A 19,035-nucleotide genomic window follows, 5' to 3' on the forward strand; every position below is an offset into this window, starting at 1 on the left:
TTCAACTAATTAGAGACCAAATTGGCCTCGGGCCGACCCTAATTCAAGCCCAAATGATTTAAAATGATCCTGGACCAAGGTTAGACCCAATTAGACCTTGAGCCTAATGACCCAATCAGAAGAACAATTTGACAAATAGTCTACATTTTGCGCCAAAACTGTAAATGAATTATTTAGCAATGAAATCTTATCCTTGCCAAAAAATCAAAATCTGTTTGCAATGAAAATTATTCAGTCACCATATATAAAAAAGATCGGTGATGAAACTAATTTGTCACCAAAAAACTGTAGACTTTTTTTTTTTTCGTTTTTGCATCCACATATAAACATTTGGGAACAATTCGTTTTGCTTTGCAAGTCTTGCAGCCATGCACCATATTTTAAGACCTGTCAAAGTACTGGGCCAAATAATGTACTTTGTCTGTAGATGCACCTTTTTCCCCCTCACAACCAGCTTAATGTGTTGCGAGTGGCCCTGCAGGAACTTCGGAAGAGGGAACAATCTACACCAGCAGTGGTGCCATACATCTGCAAATAAACTGAAAAGAGCATCTCTAAATCTTACTGAGTTGCACCCCCAATTGATTGAGCCACCCTTATATTTATTTATATAAATAAAGACATAGTATATATCCTCTATGTAGATCATAGGATCACTCTATGAATAGGTAAATTCTATAAGGCCTTCGCATTCCTAATCCTGTAGGGCCGGACGGCTTTGTTTGCCCCAGCTTAGCGAATCGTATCCCACCCCTGCTTTTCGACGACTTTCCATTTTCCTTCCTATTTTCTTCCTATTTGACTGATTGGACTCCCTCGTCACAGTCTTCTTTTTTCGGAGTAAGAATTGCTTGCCTCGACTAGTGTGAAAGAGTGAGACAAACGAGACCAAGGCCATATAAAGTAACAGCCGATAAAAGAAGCTATCATGTTCATTCGGAAATCAATAGTCGCTTAATTGCTAAATTGACTCAAATCGAGCAAAGAAAGATAGGATCCCAAGTAAGTTTAGAAAAAAATATTTTAATAGTATTTTAGTCATTTTGAAAAGGCAATACCTGCACCACTGCTTGCTATCATCAAATAGTGTCAAAAACTTCTCATGGTTGTAAGGCCGTATCCAGCATATGTACTGGTAGCACTGAACTTACAGTTGCTACTTGTTCACACTGTGGATGAAATGACTTGAAACAATCAGTGCATTGTTGCCAGTTCAGCATTCTGGCAGCTCAAGTGGTTCTAGATATTTTCTTTCCTAAAGTACAGCTTAATTTAGTGGTCAGAGTAGTTACAAAGGATAATCAAATTAAGTAAAGCTGCTTTTATTCCATAGCGTTTTCTTTATATGTTCATAATCTTTGTGCTCTCGTTAAAAATGTATTTTTTTTTTTTCTATTAGAGAACCAGCACTTGTGGAGAGAATTGGGGCTGCAACTGCTGTTGAAGTGAGAGCAACGGGCATTCCTTATGTTTTTGCTCCATGTGTTGCGGTAACAATGACATAAAACCATCCTGTTGCTGTGAATTTTGGTTCTTACAGAAAAGATATTCGAGTCTACTTAGAAGGGCTAGCTATGGCTGACAATGTCCAACACTATGTTTGTGCTCACCCATTTGGCCAGCTAGCAATAACAGGGGCAAATCCATCTTGGAAGTTCTACCAACAGATTATTGATAAATTTGGGAATTATTCTTCTCCAACCTGAGCGGACACTGATGACATTTGAGAGTGCATCTAACTAATGGTGACCAAATGAGAAATAGGAACTGATTTGTAAGTAGGCATCTAGTCTTTATCAACTGAACTTCTTGCTTTACCAATGCTTAATCTAATAGACTTTATTGATTTTTACAGGCTGTGATTGTTCTCACCCCTGCCAACAGTAAAAGCATTATTGTATCAAGCCAGACGATTGATCATCAAGCCAGACATCTGATTTTGCAGTTTGACGTCCGTGCTGCAATCAGTAGAATTAAAATCACACTGCGACTTTGCGGTCTCCAATGCATCTTCATCCTTGTAAGTCAGCTGACCATTAGCTCTTGACTTATCGATACTGCAATCTTGTGCTAGGCCTGAAGCATCAAGCACCATTTGTCCAATCACATCTGTATCCGTCCTTTTGTTACCAATGCCATTGCTCAATATCCGATTATAAATAGGATTAAAGCTATGGTTCTGTTTCTGATCCTCCAATTTCTGTTCAGATTTGTCTGAGCTTCCAAAGTCTGAGAACTTTGGGTCTTTTTCAACATCATTCTAAAAAGTTGTGAGTATTCCTGGCATCATTTCATTGATCTGTAAAAGTAGAACCATAAGTAGCTGGAGTCATATCACTGTTTAACGATTAGCATCAAATAAACTTAATAAAAGATGATAAGAATCTTCTGAGAATACAGGATGATTTATCTTGACAAATTCCATAAGGTGTGAATCTATCTAAAATGGTATAATTACCTGCTTCGAAGATAGTCCTAGTTCCTTAAGATCTTCTATCTGCCCATCAAAACAATCCATCTGATTAAATTGCTCCAATAACAGGGAAAAGGAGAATTAAATTGAAATGGTTTTCTTTTCAATGATAATGGTTTTCACTTTGCTTACTTCCTTAAAGGGCTCTGGAGCTTCCTCGCGAAGTTCGAGTATGTAGGTAGCTCTCTTCTCTCCAATCCACTGAACAAAGAACAGGAATTAGCATACATCAAGCCAAAATTAGGAGCAACAGACAGAAGTACAATCTAAGATCTTGAAACTGACCTTCAATTGTTTAAGTTCCTCCCTATAAGAAAAAGGGAAAAGAAAAGGAATAGATTAGAGAGAAAAAGAATATATTAGAGAGACATTGTTTCCTATAAAAAAAATCATCTAACTCTAAATAAAAGCAATTAAGGGAATTGTAGATCTTAACCATTTCATGATAATTTGTGTTCATCTGATGGCTTGCAGATCTTATACAAAAGGGGTGGTTGATAAATAACCTATGTATCTGACAATACAGCCTTGTGAATTTTTTTAATGCAGCTTTCTAGGTTTGCAAATATTAGGTCTTGAAATATAAAAGAATGAACAAGATGACACCCTCTAACTGTAGTTACATTGATGTTATCCACATTTCTTGTTGAAATAACTATCGCAAGTAAACAAGGATAAATTAGTTTTCTAAAGAAAGTCAAGGTTAATCAGTTCTTAACTTCCATGTGAGAATTGAAATCAATAAAACCTTCGGCAATGTTTTCTTGAAGTGATAAGTTGTGAAAATGGTTAACTAGTTAACCACATACGTGACCCAGACCAAATTTTTACATGGCAAGAAATACCAAAACAAACCACCATTTCATGCAAAAGAAGGAATTCCTAACATGCTGCCAAATGTTCTGTCTGATCCAGCATCATGTCATGCAAAACTAATGCTAAACCCCAACTTACAAGTGTTAATATAACTAGACCATTTTTTTGTTGCATCTCCTGAAGAGGATGATTTTTCACTGTATATACGAAGATGCTCCATGCAACCGCTTGCAACATCCAAACTTGTACTTCCCCACTAAGTGTACCCCATGCCTTTTGGACTCCACATTGCAAAAAGAGGATATAAGGGTTCTGGACTTACTTATTTCTCCTTGAGAGGAAGAAAGCGACTTACTTATTAGCCCTGTTAAGGAAAGATAGACATGCCTCGACCAACGATTTCTGTAACCATGAATAAGGAAAAAAGTTACGCATAATCAAAATGACAATACTCATTAACAACTTGCCATAAAAAAATGAAAAATACAAAACCTTGTCCCCTATACTATGAGTTCTGAAGATCTCTTGTGGAGGTTTGGTATGATCGAATGTTCCTATTCTTATCTCTCGAGTACTTAAAGATTTCAAGTCGTTCGATATCTTTCTCAACTGTTCACTTAGCAGTGGAGAGGAGGACTCAGCCATATCGACAAGAGAGTCATGGCTCTCCTTCATAGTGCTTTCTGCAAAAATCAAAAAAATAGAAACCAAAAAAACAACTCTGGTAAGAAACTGTCCTCCACCTCTGTAAAGATACTTAGAAACTTTACAGCCATGTGATATATACCTTCTAAATCTACAGTTGAACCAATATCAGGTCCAGTCTCACTTTCACAAATATCATTGTGCTCATCTGGAACAGAAACATCCTTGGGAGACTGGATAAAAAGTTTAATATAAATTTAAATGGCATCCCTTATGATGTAATAATATATCATAATCATATAAAGCTTCCGACTCAGAAAAAAAACCAACCTCTGGAATCTTAGATTCTGCATCAGTAGCAATGGGTGACACGCAAGTTTCCTGCATAAAATTCTTTCAGAAATTGCCAGCAGTTGAAGAAAAACTATGCATGTAGAAAAGTGCAATGCTCAATACATATTTGGAAACTTAACCACTAATTTGAATAACAAAATAGTATCAAATATACGTCACTTTCTGTACATGTAGAATCACTTAAAGCATTCTCCTGGGGAAAAGAAAAATCAATAGGCATGCAGTGTTAAACAAAATCTCCCCTCTCACAAGCTGGTTTTATCCATACCGCACTTAAAAAGCTGGTTTCACACAAAAAAAAAAAAAAATGGATTGACCTCATTTGATGTATCCACATTCATAGCAGCATTTGATAAGACATCATCCTTCATTACAATTTTATAAATTATTCAATTAAAATATGGATCCTAAAATATAAGAGAACACATACTCTCCAAAAAATTATTTTGGAAAAACATTCTCCCTGCAGCATTAAGGTTGTTCTAAGTCATGAATTCCAACTCAATATAGTTATGCCTCTATATAGTTTATTTGTCTCGATAATATAGATCAAAGGAATTTGTTGCACAAAATTTGTTTACATCAAATTAAAAATAAGCATATAAATACTACTGCAACTTCAATTTTATTGTGGTAAGGTAATTCATTTAATGTGCAGAATTACCATGTCTAAATATCTGCAGATTTTCAAAAAAAAAAAAAAAAAAGGCGCACCTATTTTCCGTATGGCATGAAAGAATTAATTTGAGAATTGAGTGGGTTTATTACTTTGATAGATTTGGTGCTAGGACTTGTAGCATTGAACGGCTTCCTAAGAGCATGGCAAAAGCAAAAGTTACTTCTGAAGGATCATGTGAAAGGACAAATTAAATAACTCTAAACACATACTTTCCTTTTGTCGGAGATGTACTATTCTTTGTTTTCTTCTCAATTGAGCTAAATTGGGAGGGTCCAGGTTTCTTCATAGAACTGCTCAACGGTTGGGGCCTGTGTGTAGAAGGGTTGCTGAGCCAAGGTGTTGAGACACAGCGAGAAGTCAGTGTCCTAGTTACCATGTTCGCGTTGGAGCTCTGACCCAAAGGCTTCTTCCCTGTTAACTGCTGCATTGGGCTGGGCTTACTCCCAAATAGTGCTTCCTGCTTTGCAGCAAACTGCTCCTGCAGTCTCTTTCATTCCTACATAAAATGATGGCCGAAGGAGTAAGCACAGATATGTCTTGGCACTAGCAGATAAAATACACAAAATACAAAATATAGAGCATCTAGCAGATAGACACTGGAAGCAAGAAAAACAGAAAATGAAAGCCCACCCATATTCGCCGCTTCTCCTCCTCTCTCTGATGCCTGAGCACAGTATGTTCTTCCAAGGTCTCTAGCAATCTTACCTGAAATATCAAAAGGACAGGCTTTAAATAAATCATAAGCTGTCACTAATTTGGCATATGTTTCCGGAGCTCAAATTCTACCTCGTCATACATGAACGGGATTCCTTTTTCCTTTTCCCAGGCTTTTATTTTTGCAGAGAGGTTCTCTATCAAGGCTACACAATGATAGGGTTAGTTTGTCAGAGAACTAACACTGCAGGAAAAGACAAGATAGAAAACAAATATATGAATTAAAAAACAAAAGATGTACAAATATTACAGCCCTCTTTGCTAGCATTTTGTGAAAATGGAATGGTCGAGTAGCAGCTCTCTTTGCCTAATTAATAGCTAGTGGTAATGCCCTTGAATCATGGCATGAACATTACTTCATTGAAGGCATTGCATCTGGAAGGCTTTTAAAACTGAAGTATGCAAACAAATTATTAGCTTTTAGAGATTCTATACAGTGACAAATCATCCCCTTGGCCTCTTTGTATATGCCATTAATGGATATGAAGCGTGTTGGGAGCCAAAGATAAGCTTGATGATACACTCTAAAAAAGTAAATTTGTTCTGTACTAGCTCACTAGAGATGATTGCTCCATGGATGTCCAAATAACCATGCATCATTCTACCCTATGGAGTTTCTCAGCTAGTTAAGGATGATGCCTGTGCCTTGGATATAGACTTTTTAAGACAAATGGAACAGCCATTTGCATACATTAATCTTCTTAAAAGAAAGTTCTAAAGAGAGCCACATTGGGAAATTATATGCTATACCATATCTAGAAGGGCAAAAAATTAATAAATATCTATATGAGATGGAAATACCATAATAACAAAACTGCAAAATAAAAAGGAAAAAAAAATAGACTACTACTATATGTGTGTGAGCATATGTAAGTTCTAATATTAAACATAAACTCGAGTGTCTGTGAGGCACTATCTTATATGATTGTCTCCACACTCCTAACAGCACTCCCATCTCAAATTAACATAACCCCACTTAGTACATTTGTTACTTTTCGGAAAAGGTACAAGAGAGGTGAACCTATAAAAGTTGGGGGAATATGTATTAAACTAAAATAGTAAACTAGGATTGGAGGATGATCGTTATCCGCAGAACCTCGCACATGCATAGCATGTGCCAAACTCTAATGCATGGAAATATGTTCTTACAGCCTCACTTCCCCATTCTTGCTGCCATGCTGGCTTCTCTACCTTCTCCACCCCTATCTTCCTATTTCTAATTTTAATGGTCTATTGCCAATTTTCTACTCATTGATATCTATTATATCGTTTCTTATTTTATGAATAACGATTGATTACAAACAATGTGGTGCCTGCCAAACCCCATGTTATATCCCAGCCCCCTGCATAGCACAACTGCTATTTAGAACCTTGATTGTATTCTACTTATCCTTTATAACAAAAGATAAGTAGCTAATAACTTTTAAACCAATCAATCATTAATTTAATTTGCTATGGAAATTAAACTAAATTATGCTGGATTATGTAATACTACATTACCATGAATCACTTGAAGCTATCTATCTACGTGTAAAGCAAAAGGCTTTGGAGCCCAAATGCATATTTGGACTCAAAATCCTTCCACTTTCCTTAATAAACATTGTACCTTGAAAAAAATCTTTAAGAAATCTGGTATGCTTATTTTCTGCAAGTTGCCAATTCTCATATAAACTAGCATTTATACAAACATATTAATAAACTAGGTGTTTGTGCATGTATACACATAAGTATGTATGTACATGAACATAACAAATTCATAACTTAGACATATTTGACAATAAAAACAACATAAACAAACACATCACAAAATCCACACACAATAAATAACTTCAGCCACATACGCACATAGTGACAAAAATGTAAACACAACACACTTGCACAATAACAAAATCCAATACAACATGAAAATCTGCATATGAACATAATAAATAATTTCAGCCACACCCAAATAAAAGATATAAAATTGAAAATACAAGCACACAAAATAGTTATACAAACAAAACAATCATCATATACACAATATGTTTGCTACAATCCGCAGTCAAAACAAACAATCATAAAGGCACTTTTTTGTGCCTTGGTTCATAAGCAAGGCGCGCACAATGCTCGCATTTATGTGCTTAGATGAAGTCACCCTGCTTGAGGTAGGCAAAGTGCCGAGGTTGATCCTAGGTATGCCTTGTGTGACGGACCATGCATTTCATCAAACAATTGGCACACACTTTCCTCTCTTGAGCACATGTACCAAAAGGAATCCTAAAAACTAAATTTCTGGAGACTCATGGAATTCACTTGAAGCTTATGGATTTAGCTAGAAGCTAGATATTTTTTAGTATGTTTCTAGGTGTTTCTGGTCAAGGAGGTGGGAAAGTTCTAAAGAGTGATCTTGAATGATCCTAGCTGTTAGATTTGTGATAAATGTAGATAATCCTAACCGTTCATTGTACATGGTAGTGCCTATAAAGAGGAACGCCTTATTTGGCCAAACCACCAAACAAAGAATAAGCAAACAAGAAAAGAAGCCTTGTAGAGAGTTCTCTAGTGCCATACAACTCTCCATTCACTCAAACTCTCTCTCTCTCTCTCTCATGTGCTCTCCCTAGCTTTCTAGTATTCTAGCTTGTGGGGCTAGCTTGGCAAGTTGACTTAGAGGCAAGTGTAGACCAAGATTCGCCGTCTCGGTATCGGACCTCATACCGGTGCCACACTAGTACACCCAGTACCATCCGATTCAGGATGGTACGGCATACCACGGTGTAGACTAGCAAAGCTTCCATGTGTCGTATGGTGTACTTGAGGAAAAGCAAGCCCATGACAAGTCATATCAGAGAAAGGCAAGTCTACTTAGCTTGTTGTGGGAAAAGGTGGAGCATGATGGCTTCAAAAGTTGTCAAGGTGCAACATGATGTGGTGGAAGAAAACACCAACATGGTCTAAAAAGGGGAAAGGGAAGTCAAGACAAGTCTTACAACAAGGTGAGAAATATATAGGCAAAGATTGCGAAGGTGGAGCTGGTCATGGCCAATATGAGGGATCGGTTTAATGAGTTCGAGCAAGGCATGGAGATTGATGAAAACTTCGGCAGGCAAGTCAAGGAACTCCACTAGGACATGCTTAGTGTCATCAGCCACGTGAGGGAAGCTCAACATCAAGAACATCTCACACATGGTATGCTGTACCGGTCGGTACCAGGCGTACCGTACCTATGCCAATAGATACCGGTATCGGTACGCCTAGCGTACCGCATACCGTACCGCACCATACTGACACTCGGTACGCCTATGCTAGTGCGGCACCGGTACGGGGTTCGGTACCGGTACGGCAAACCTTGATCTTGAAAGTGAATCCTAGGTTCTTCGGTGTTAAGCATGCTGATTTTTTTTTTTTTTTTTTTAAACCATGGCTGAACCTGATCGGGTTGCCTACGTACCCCTTCATAAGGGGGATCAAGCCATACGTAGTTCTTTTTAAGTTTTAAAACGCAGCGGAAAAATCGAATCAAACAATTTAATTCATGCATGCTTACAAGATCAAATCTAGAAATCAGCACCTTAAGAACACATAGGATTATGCCGGAATCGTTTAAACAATTATGCTAAAACTTTTATGCATGATTAACTATCAGATCTGAAACTTAAGAACTCTATTCTGATTAATCTCCGAATATCCATTGAATGGATTCTGGAGATATCTCCGTGAGGAGCCCCAAAAGAGGGTAAAACCTCGAGGAATCAGACCTAGATCTTGACACCATAATAAAAGATTAATGTAGGATTAATACCTTTTATGATGGATGAAACTTGTGGATCTGATCCTCGACTTCGCAGCCACGCACACGAATGGCCTCTACGAGAAGTCCACGCGAAGTTCCTGAAGAGATCCAATCCTGCGGAAGTGCTAGCTTGCGCAGAATTTCTTGAAAGCTGAAATCTGCCCGTCGGGATTCAATCAACTCTTGATCAATCGTCTTGAAGCAGATGGAGATGAGGTTTGTAAGGGAAGTAGAGGACTCAGATCTGATCTTGAATCTTCTAGATATTCACCCTGAAAACCCTATCTAAAATGGAGAAGAAGAGGAAGAGGAGGCGGGTGAGGAAGAAGGCTGCAATGGATGTATTTTTGGTGCCCATGTTTGACCCCTTTTAATGGCCTCCGAATTTTCATTCAAAATTCGAAATTTATTTTCAGAAAATCTCTTTTAGTTGGCACATGCAAAGGAACAGGAACAACCCAAATCAGATCTCAACCAAATCTGATTTAAATTCAAATTTTAAACACATGTGCAAGAGGGAAGGAATTTGAAATCCATGCGGCAAGGTAAAACACTTCATAATTTCGAAATCACCTCTTGAAATTCGAATTTAATCCATTCAAAAACTCATACGCCACCTTGGCTGATGGTTTGAGTGATTAAAATCATTTAACACATTGCTTAATGTTTGAATTTAAATTCAAATAACAAACAATGTCGCCATGTGTCAAGCAATGGGTCCATGTGCCATGCAATAATTTTGGTTTATTTAAAATTCATGAAATCCAATTCCATGTCACCAATAATTGCCACATCATCTGAGCCTAATCCTCTTGGGTTGCACCTAATCAAATTTGGTCAAACCCGAATTAAAACAAAGCAATTTGGTTGAACCCAATCTAATCAGGTCAGACCCTGATTGAGCTCAAATTGAATCCAATTCAACTTTGGCTCATGCAAACTCAATCAAATTGAATTATTACTTTGTGTTGGACCTAATTCAATTAGGTCAATCCCCAATTAAGAACAAATTAATTTAAAATTAATTTGATCAGCTTAAGTCCTTTTTGGTTCTAACCTAATCCAATCAGGTCAAAATCATGATTGAGCCCAAACTTGAATCCAATTCAATTTGGCTCATCCTTAGCACAATTACTCAATCAAATTGAGTTTATTAGTAATTTAATTACTAATTAATCCTTCAATAATTACTTTAATTATTTTATAAGATAATTTGCCAATCAAATTGACCAAATTATCCCTGAATGATTCTTAATCATTCATCAGCTTTCTTGATCAATCAGGAATCTTCTATGCGTGTGACCTCATAGGTTCGAACCTAAGCCGGTAGTATAGGAATAATTTCCTACACTAATTGATGTGACCATCTAGCAATGGTACCCAACGTCCGGATAGGCCGAATATATGCGAAGCAAATATTCTGGAACCCTGAACTATGGTTACTGTATAATTCAATCCCTTTGACTCCTAATGCCAGGATGACTTAGAGCTCACTGTCAACCCTATAATTAGTACATCCATTATGTGATTAACTTTAGATATCCCGTGACTCCTCACTGGGATTACCCTGGCCAAGGTTTTGCTAAATTAATCACAAGACATTATCTCCTGTTTTCAGGAGGGGTCAATTCCATCTTGACTCACAACTGACTACGCAAGTACTTGACTGCACCCAGTGACCTTCCGTCACTGAATTAGAAATTCAGATAGTCCGGTACCAAAGTACAGTGAGTTGCTTCTAGTCACAGGTTGCGGTCTCAGGTCAGAGGGCCAAACTTATACCCATATCCACTCGGAACATCTCTCGACAGTAGAGCATTCCGGAATTGGTCACGTTCAGTGAAATGTACTCCTACACTTCACCTGTGTGGCATACCAGTGTCTCCACACTCCTTGGTTAAGAGGACAACCAACGTATATGTCACATAACGACCTAATCTCGATAATGCTGTCGTCCTAGTAACAACATATCATTTGGTCGCGAACAAGTTTAAGGACTCAAAGATAAATCCTCCTTTATCATAACATAAGTCCTAAGGACTTCATCATATAAGAGTTCATTTGAAGATGAAATGATGAATAATGCCAAATAACACTTTATTAATTTGTCAATTCATTTACAAAATTCAATCATCAATATGCTGACGATTGACATTTAGGATACAAATCCCAACAACTCCCACTTAGCCTAATGCCAATCGGCACAGTATCTAATACCCATCTTCGACTTGTGTTCGTCGAACTCTTTGATGCCGAGAACTTTGGTAAATGGGTCAGCCAGATTTTCTTTTGTGTCGATCTTCTGAAGATCAATATCACCTCGTTCGACGATCTCTCGAACCAAGTGGTAGCGACGTAGAATATGTTTGGTCCGCTGATGTGCTTTGGGTTCTCTTGCTTGAGCTATGGCTCCAGTATTGTCACAAAATACAGGCACTGGACCATCAATCGAGGGTGTCACTCCAAGCTCGGTGATGAACTTTCGCAACCATACAGCTTCCTTGGCGGCATCAGATGCTGCGATATATTCTGCTTCACATGTAGAATCTGCCACTGTATGCTGCTTGGAACTCTTCCAGCAGATGGCCCCACCCTTAAGAGTGAAGATATATCCCGACACGCTCTTGCTATCATCTTGATCTGACTAAAAACTTGAATCGGTATATCCTTCAAGTTTTAAGTCAGAATCACCGTAGACAAGCCACTGATCTTTAGTATTTCTCAAATACTTAAGGATGGTTTTGACAACCTTCCAGTGGTTGCTACCTGGATCAGACTGGTATCTACTCACTACTCCTAGTGAGTATGCCACGTCTGGTCTAGTACATGTCATGGCATACATTATAGATCCCACTGCCGAAGCATATGGAATTCTATCCATACTCTCTCTTTCTTGAGAGGTTGTCGGACAATCCCTTTTAGAGAGGTTAATTCCATGGCCCATTGGAAGATAGCCTTTCTTGGAATTAATCATACTGAACCTTTTCAGTATAGTATCAATGTATGTGGATTGGGATAATCCAAGCAATCTTCTAGATCTATCTCTATAGATCTTCATCCCTAGGATGTAAGATGCTTCTCCCAAATCCTTCATGGCAAATTGAGATGATAGCCAAACCTTTATTCCTTGTAATGCAGGAATGTCATTCCCGATTAAAAGAATGTCATCCACATACAAAACAAGAAATATAATAACTGAACCATTTGCCCATTTATAAATGCAAGGTTCCTCTTCATTCTTAATGAAGCCATATGATTTGATCACCTTATCAAATCGTATGTTCCAACTCCGTGAAGCTTGCTTTAATCCATAAATGGATTTTTGAAGCTTGCACACCTTAGACTCATCTGCAGATATAAAACCTTCAGGTTGCATCATATACACCTCTTCTTCTAAATCTCCATTTAGAAAAGCAGTTTTAACATCCATCTGCCAGATCTCATAATCTAAGTGTGCTGCTATCGCAAGCATAATCCGAATGGATTTGAGCATTGCCACAGGAGAAAACGTCTCGTCATAGTCAATACCATAACGTTGACGATATCCCTTGGCAACCAGACGGGCTTTATAGGTCTCTACTTTTCCGTCTGCGCCCCGTTTCCTTTTGAATATCCACTTACACCCTATGGGTTTAATTCCTTCGGGTGGGTCAACTAATGTCCAAACATCATTGACCTTCATGGATTCCATTTCGGATTGCATGGCTCCAAGCCATTTATCAGAGTCATACCTCTGCATTGCATCCATATATGTGATCGGATCCTCATTGTTTTCATCAAGTTCGATAGGATCCCCATCCCGGACCAAGAAACCGTAGTATCTGTCCGGCTGACGTGGTACTCTACCCGATCGCCTTAATGGTACATCTAATATGGGTTCTGGATCTGATCTAATCAAATCCGACTCAACTGGTTCAGTAGATGGTGTCGGATCTTCTACATGTTGAACTTCTCTAAGCTCAACATTAGAGCTATTTGTTCCTTCACCAAGGAATTCCTTTTCTAAGAAAATTGCTCTATTGCTTACGAACAACTTTTGTTCTTCAGCAAAGTAGAAGTAATATCCTTTAGTTTCTTTAGGGTAACCAACAAAGAAACATTTGTCAGACTTGGGTTCAAGTTTGTCTGTCTTCAAACGTTTGACGTACGCCGGACACCCCCAAATCCTAAGGTGAGAGAGCATCGGCTTACGTCCAGTCCACATCTCATGTGGTGTTTTATTTACAGACTTACTTGGAACCTTATTTAGAATATAGCAGGCTGACTCAAGAGCATATCCCCAAAAGGATATGGGCAGATTAGCAAACCCCATCATGGATCGAACCATGTCTAACAGAGTTCGATTTCTCCTTTCTGACACACCATTATATTGTGGTGTACCAGGAGGAGTCCATTGAGAGAGAATCCCATTTTCTCCTAGATATGTCAAAAATTCACTGGAGAGGTATTCACCTCCTCGATCTGATCGAAGAGTTTTAATACACTTTCCAGTTTGTTTTTCTACTTCATTACGATATAATTTGAACATTTCAAATGATTCAGATTTATGTCTCATTAAATAGACATAACCATACCTAGAAAGGTCGTCTGTAAACGTAATGAAATATGAATACCCACCTCTAGCATCTGTGCTCATTGGCCCACATACATCAGAATGTACAAGGGTCAATAAATCACTGGCTCGTTCACCTTTTCCGGTAAAAGGTGATTTGGTCATTTTACCAAGAAGACATGATTCACAGGTTGTCAATGATTCACAATCATTAAAATCAAGGATTCCCTCTTTACTTAACCTGTTCATCCTGTTCTTGTTAATATGACCTAGCCTATGATGCCAAAGGTAGACATCCGTGACATTATCTATTCTAGGGCGCTTATTGGATTTATACATTACATGAACAGGCTGTGACAAAATGTAAATGCCATTACTCAGAATTCCATTCATTACAACAACACCATTCCAAATGACATTGCAATAATCCTTTTTTATTGATATTTCATAACCATTTTTGGCCAAAAGGCCTACAGAAATGATATTCAATAGAAAACTTGGACAATAGTGACAATCACTAAGGACATTTACATGAGAGCTGAATTTAAGTTTAAGAATTCCTAAAGCTAGAACTGGAACTGGTCTTCCATCTCCAACATTCAGGAACCTTTCTCCTTCTTCAAATCTCTTACTGACTTGTAGCCCCTGCAACAAATTGCAAATATTAAAAGGACTACCGGTATCCAATACCCAGGTCGAATTATCACAAATAGAAAAATTGCAAGGTGTTATCATATAAGTACCTTGATTGGCAACTGATTGCCCATTTTTCTTAGGCCGGTTCGGATCGAGGGATGCAATGTAAAGAGGACAGTTCCTCTTCCAATGTCCTTGCTTCTTGCAGAAGAAGCACTCCGCCTTTCTCTGATCAGCCTTTTTATTCTTTTTCTGACTAGGCTGAGCATGGTGCACCTGTTTCTTTTGGATTTTATTTTTCTTTTTTTCTTTCTTAAAGGAGCGACCCTTGGATGAACCTCCCACTAAGTTCACCGTCTTCTTAAGAAGTTGGTGATCATTCTCAAACGTTTGTAGTAACCCCAACAATTGGTGATAATTCACTACAGGTTTCGTCATACGAAAATGAGTGAGAAAAGGACGGTATGATCCAGGCAATGAGTTTAGTATGGCATCCTTCCCCAATTGATCATGAAGGGGAAAGCCAAGAGAGCTTAGACGCTCGATCAACTCAATCATGTACAGTACATGATCAGTTATCGAGGTCCCATCTTTCATTCGGGCGCTGAAGATGGCACAACTAGTTTTGTGCCTCTCAACGTCGTCAGGAACGCCGAATGATTCATTCAACACTTGAATGATATCTTCCGGCTGCGTATTCTCAAAACGCCTACTAAACTCATCACTCATTGCTGCCAACATGATGCATCGAACAGTGATCCGGTCACTGAGCCACTTCTGATAAGTGTCTCTGGCCGATCTTGATGCATTAGCAGCGGGCTGCTCAGGTGCTTGATCCGTTATCACATAAAGGATCCTCTCATGCTCTAGCACTATTTTCAGTTTCCTATGCCAATTATTGAAATTTGGACCAGTCAACTTGTCATTGTCCAACAATGAGCGAAGTGACAAATTAGTGACCATTTCTGCATAAAAAGAAAATTTGGCTATTAGTATATGAATTGACTAAACTCAATAGACTTGGACTTTAGTCTAAAGGTATTCCCACTATTTTATACAAATTGGTAGCCTCTACCTCTAATTCGAAAAATTACTCCTAATTCTTTAGTGGGCACTAGAACCCAATAGATCACATATAGGCCCGAGTGTGGCTCGGCCAACCCATATGCACCTATTGGTAGGTTCTTAACCAATTGCTTCACCAAGCAACTTCTAGTGATGATTTTGCCCTAGGTTTTCCGGCAGGCGTGTGGCGCCTCCACCGAATACCCTAGTCAGGTCCAACCATTAAATGATAGGGTTAAGTCTAATCAACTAATAGACGACCAAGCCCGAGTGTGGCTCGGCTCACCTGACCGCCTATTGAAGGTACACTTAACTCATCATATATTGAATGACAATTCCAATGCTTGATAAGTACCAGGCGTGTCGCGCCTCCAATAATTATCAAAACATTGGACCCATTATCACCCAACTTAATGGGAGGCTATGACCTAGTTATCTCCATAACCATTTCATTTTAAGGACCTAATAATTTTAGAGGATTTCATAATTAGGATAGATGAGAAGATCCGGTTAGTCTAATTTCTCCCACTGACTTCACCAAATCAGATTAGACTCAAACCGGTTAAGGAGACACCTAAATCAGTCAAACTGATTTTCCTTATAGGCATGGGCTAACTCGAATCATTAAGTGATCCAATCAAAATGTGATTGACCATGTCGGCCAGGTAAGTGAGATCGGTGGAAGGGATATGCCATTAACTCGGCAAAGACGAATCAGTGCGAGTAGCTCCCAATTAAAAACCACCGGTCAAAACTGCCAAACTTACCTTAGACACCGACTGGTTAATCAATTTCGATTTGATTACTCAAATGACTCGGGCTACACCTCTGAGCCTAAATCAAGTTCCATCTTGGTCTAATCAAAGACATGGACTTGATCCATCTACAACTATTGTAAATTGATCTAGAATTTTCTTGACCTAATCTAGTTACTACTTAATTAGATTTGATCAATTAATTCTATTTCTCCATGTATGATTCTAACCTTAGGTCTAACCCAATCCTAAGAATTTGATTCAAGCTAACCCATATGCCCAAAGAATTATGCAATGTCAATTAATTGAGTTACAATTCTATTTCATAACACTTAATTCTCAATTAAGTTTAGACTTATGAAAGTTTTGATCATTGCATATTTCTTTTTAATTACATATTAATTACAATCTTTCAGTTCTTAAAACATATTTTCAGATCTGAGTTTTTGTAATTAATCACATGTAATCAGATTTAATTCATGTTTAAGTCATTATGTTTTATGTTCATGCATCACATATACATAACAACATGAATTAATACAAACAACATACATCTTATGTATTTTTTTTTTTTTTTAATTTATTTTCAGATCTGATTTGTTCATTAAAATCAGAGATCATATGAATCATAAACTTTATTTAGATCTAATCTAAACAATATTATGATTTTAGATTTATTCATGTTACTAATCCTAACACAAACATGCATCATATGCATCCAAAATTTCAGATCTACTTAATCATGCATAATCAGCAATTAAATCAATCATAAAAAGCACTTTAGATCTAATCCAAACATGTTAATGATTTCAGATTTAATTGCAAGAATTAAAACATAAAAGTTTAAACATAAATCTGGCTCTGATACCACTGAAAGTGGAGTCTCCACTCCTACATGGGTTCGGTCCTATTAAAAATAGGGTGACACCCATGTATACCTATCAGAGCACGCATCTCTATACGCCTCCAGACGGAGAGCCACGCTTCGTCACACGATCACGCGTGAGAGTTTCCGGAGATCGGTCACAACTCTTGGACCTTTGCTCTGATACCACTGAAAGTGAATCCTAGGTTCTTCGGTGTTAAGCATGCTGATTTTTTTTTTTTTTTTTAAACCATGGCTGAACCTGATCGGGTTGCCTACGTACCCCTTCATAAGGGGGATCAAGCCATACGTAGTTCTTTTTAAGTTTTAAAACGCAGCGGAAAAATCGAATCAAACAATTTAATTCATGCATGCTTACAAGATCAAATCTAGAAATCAGCACCTTAAGAACACATAGGATTATGCCGGAATCGTTTAAACAATTATGCTAAAACTTTTATGCATGATTAACTATCAGATCTGAAACTTAAGAACTCTATTCTGATTAATCTCCGAATATCCATTGAATGGATTCTGGAGATATCTCCGTGAGGAGCCCCAAAAGAGGGTAAAACCTCGAGGAATCAGACCTAGATCTTGACACCATAATAAAAGATTAATGTAGGATTAATACCTTTTATGATGGATGAAACTTGTGGATCTGATCCTCGACTTCGCAGCCACGCACACGAATGGCCTCTACGAGAAGTCCACGCGAAGTTCCTGAAGAGATCCAATCCTGCGGAAGTGCTAGCTTGCGCAGAATTTCTTGAAAGCTGAAATCTGCCCGTCGGGATTCAATCAACTCTTGATCAATCGTCTTGAAGCAGATGGAGATGAGGTTTGTAAGGGAAGTAGAGGACTCAGATCTGATCTTGAATCTTCTAGATATTCACCCTGAAAACCCTATCTAAAATGGAGAAGAAGAGGAAGAGGAGGCGGGTGAGGAAGAAGGCTGCAATGGATGTATTTTTGGTGCCCATGTTTGACCCCTTTTAATGGCCTCCGAATTTTCATTCAAAATTTGAAATTTATTTTCAGAAAATCTCTTTTAGTTGGCACATGCAAAGGAACAGGAACAACCCAAATCAGATCTCAACCAAATCTGATTTAAATTCAAATTTTAAACACATGTGCAAGAGGGAAGGAATTTGAAATCCATGCGGCAAGGTAAAACACTTCATAATTTCGAAATCACCTCTTGAAATTCGAATTTAATCCATTCAAAAACTCATACGCCACCTTGGCTGATGGTTTGAGTGATTAAAATCATTTAACACATTGCTTAATGTTTGAATTTAAATTCAAATAACAAACAATGTCGCCATGTGTCAAGCAATGGGTCCATGTGCCATGCAATAATTTTGGTTTATTTAAAATTCATGAAATCCAATTCCATGTCACCAATAATTGCCACATCATCTGAGCCTAATCCTCTTGGGTTGCACCTAATCAAATTTGGTCAAACCCGAATTAAAACAAAGCAATTTGGTTGAACCCAATCTAATCAGGTCAGACCCTGATTGAGCTCAAATTGAATCCAATTCAACTTTGGCTCATGCAAACTCAATCAAATTGAATTATTACTTTGTGTTGGACCTAATTCAATTAGGTCAATCCCCAATTAAGAACAAATTAATTTAAAATTAATTTGATCAGCTTAAGTCCTTTTTGGTTCTAACCTAATCCAATCAGGTCAAAATCATGAT

At 37.9% G+C, this 19,035-nt stretch overlaps 1 protein-coding gene across 6 annotated transcripts in view; it reads right to left on the reverse strand.

The window, feature by feature from the left end:
• The window catches only part of LOC120105084 (uncharacterized), a 123,895-nt gene that overhangs the window by 15,892 nt on the left and 88,968 nt on the right, over positions 1 to 19,035 (reverse strand). For 3 of the 6 annotated variants that reach the window (XM_089928482.1, XM_089928481.1, XM_089928483.1), the window contains exons 6-8: positions 5,754 to 5,827; positions 5,598 to 5,672; positions 5,057 to 5,463 (exon numbers count right to left, since the gene is read on the reverse strand). The exons of 1 other annotated variant lie outside the window; for it this stretch is intronic. In XM_089928482.1, the coding sequence (XP_089784608.1) occupies positions 5,458 to 5,463; positions 5,598 to 5,672; positions 5,754 to 5,827 (155 nt within the window). In that variant the 3' untranslated portion in view covers positions 5,057 to 5,457. Of the gene's footprint in view, positions 1 to 5,056; positions 5,464 to 5,596; positions 5,673 to 5,753; positions 5,828 to 19,035 lie in introns of those variants that run through there. 2 more of the 6 variants (XM_089928485.1, XM_089928494.1) reach the window with 2 other exon arrangements.

Source organism: Phoenix dactylifera, chromosome 18 (assembly GCF_051530095.1).
Source record: "Phoenix dactylifera cultivar Ajwa chromosome 18, Ajwa_hap1_PhDact_Kaust_v1.1, whole genome shotgun sequence".
Lineage (NCBI taxonomy): Eukaryota > Viridiplantae > Streptophyta > Magnoliopsida > Arecales > Arecaceae > Phoenix > Phoenix dactylifera.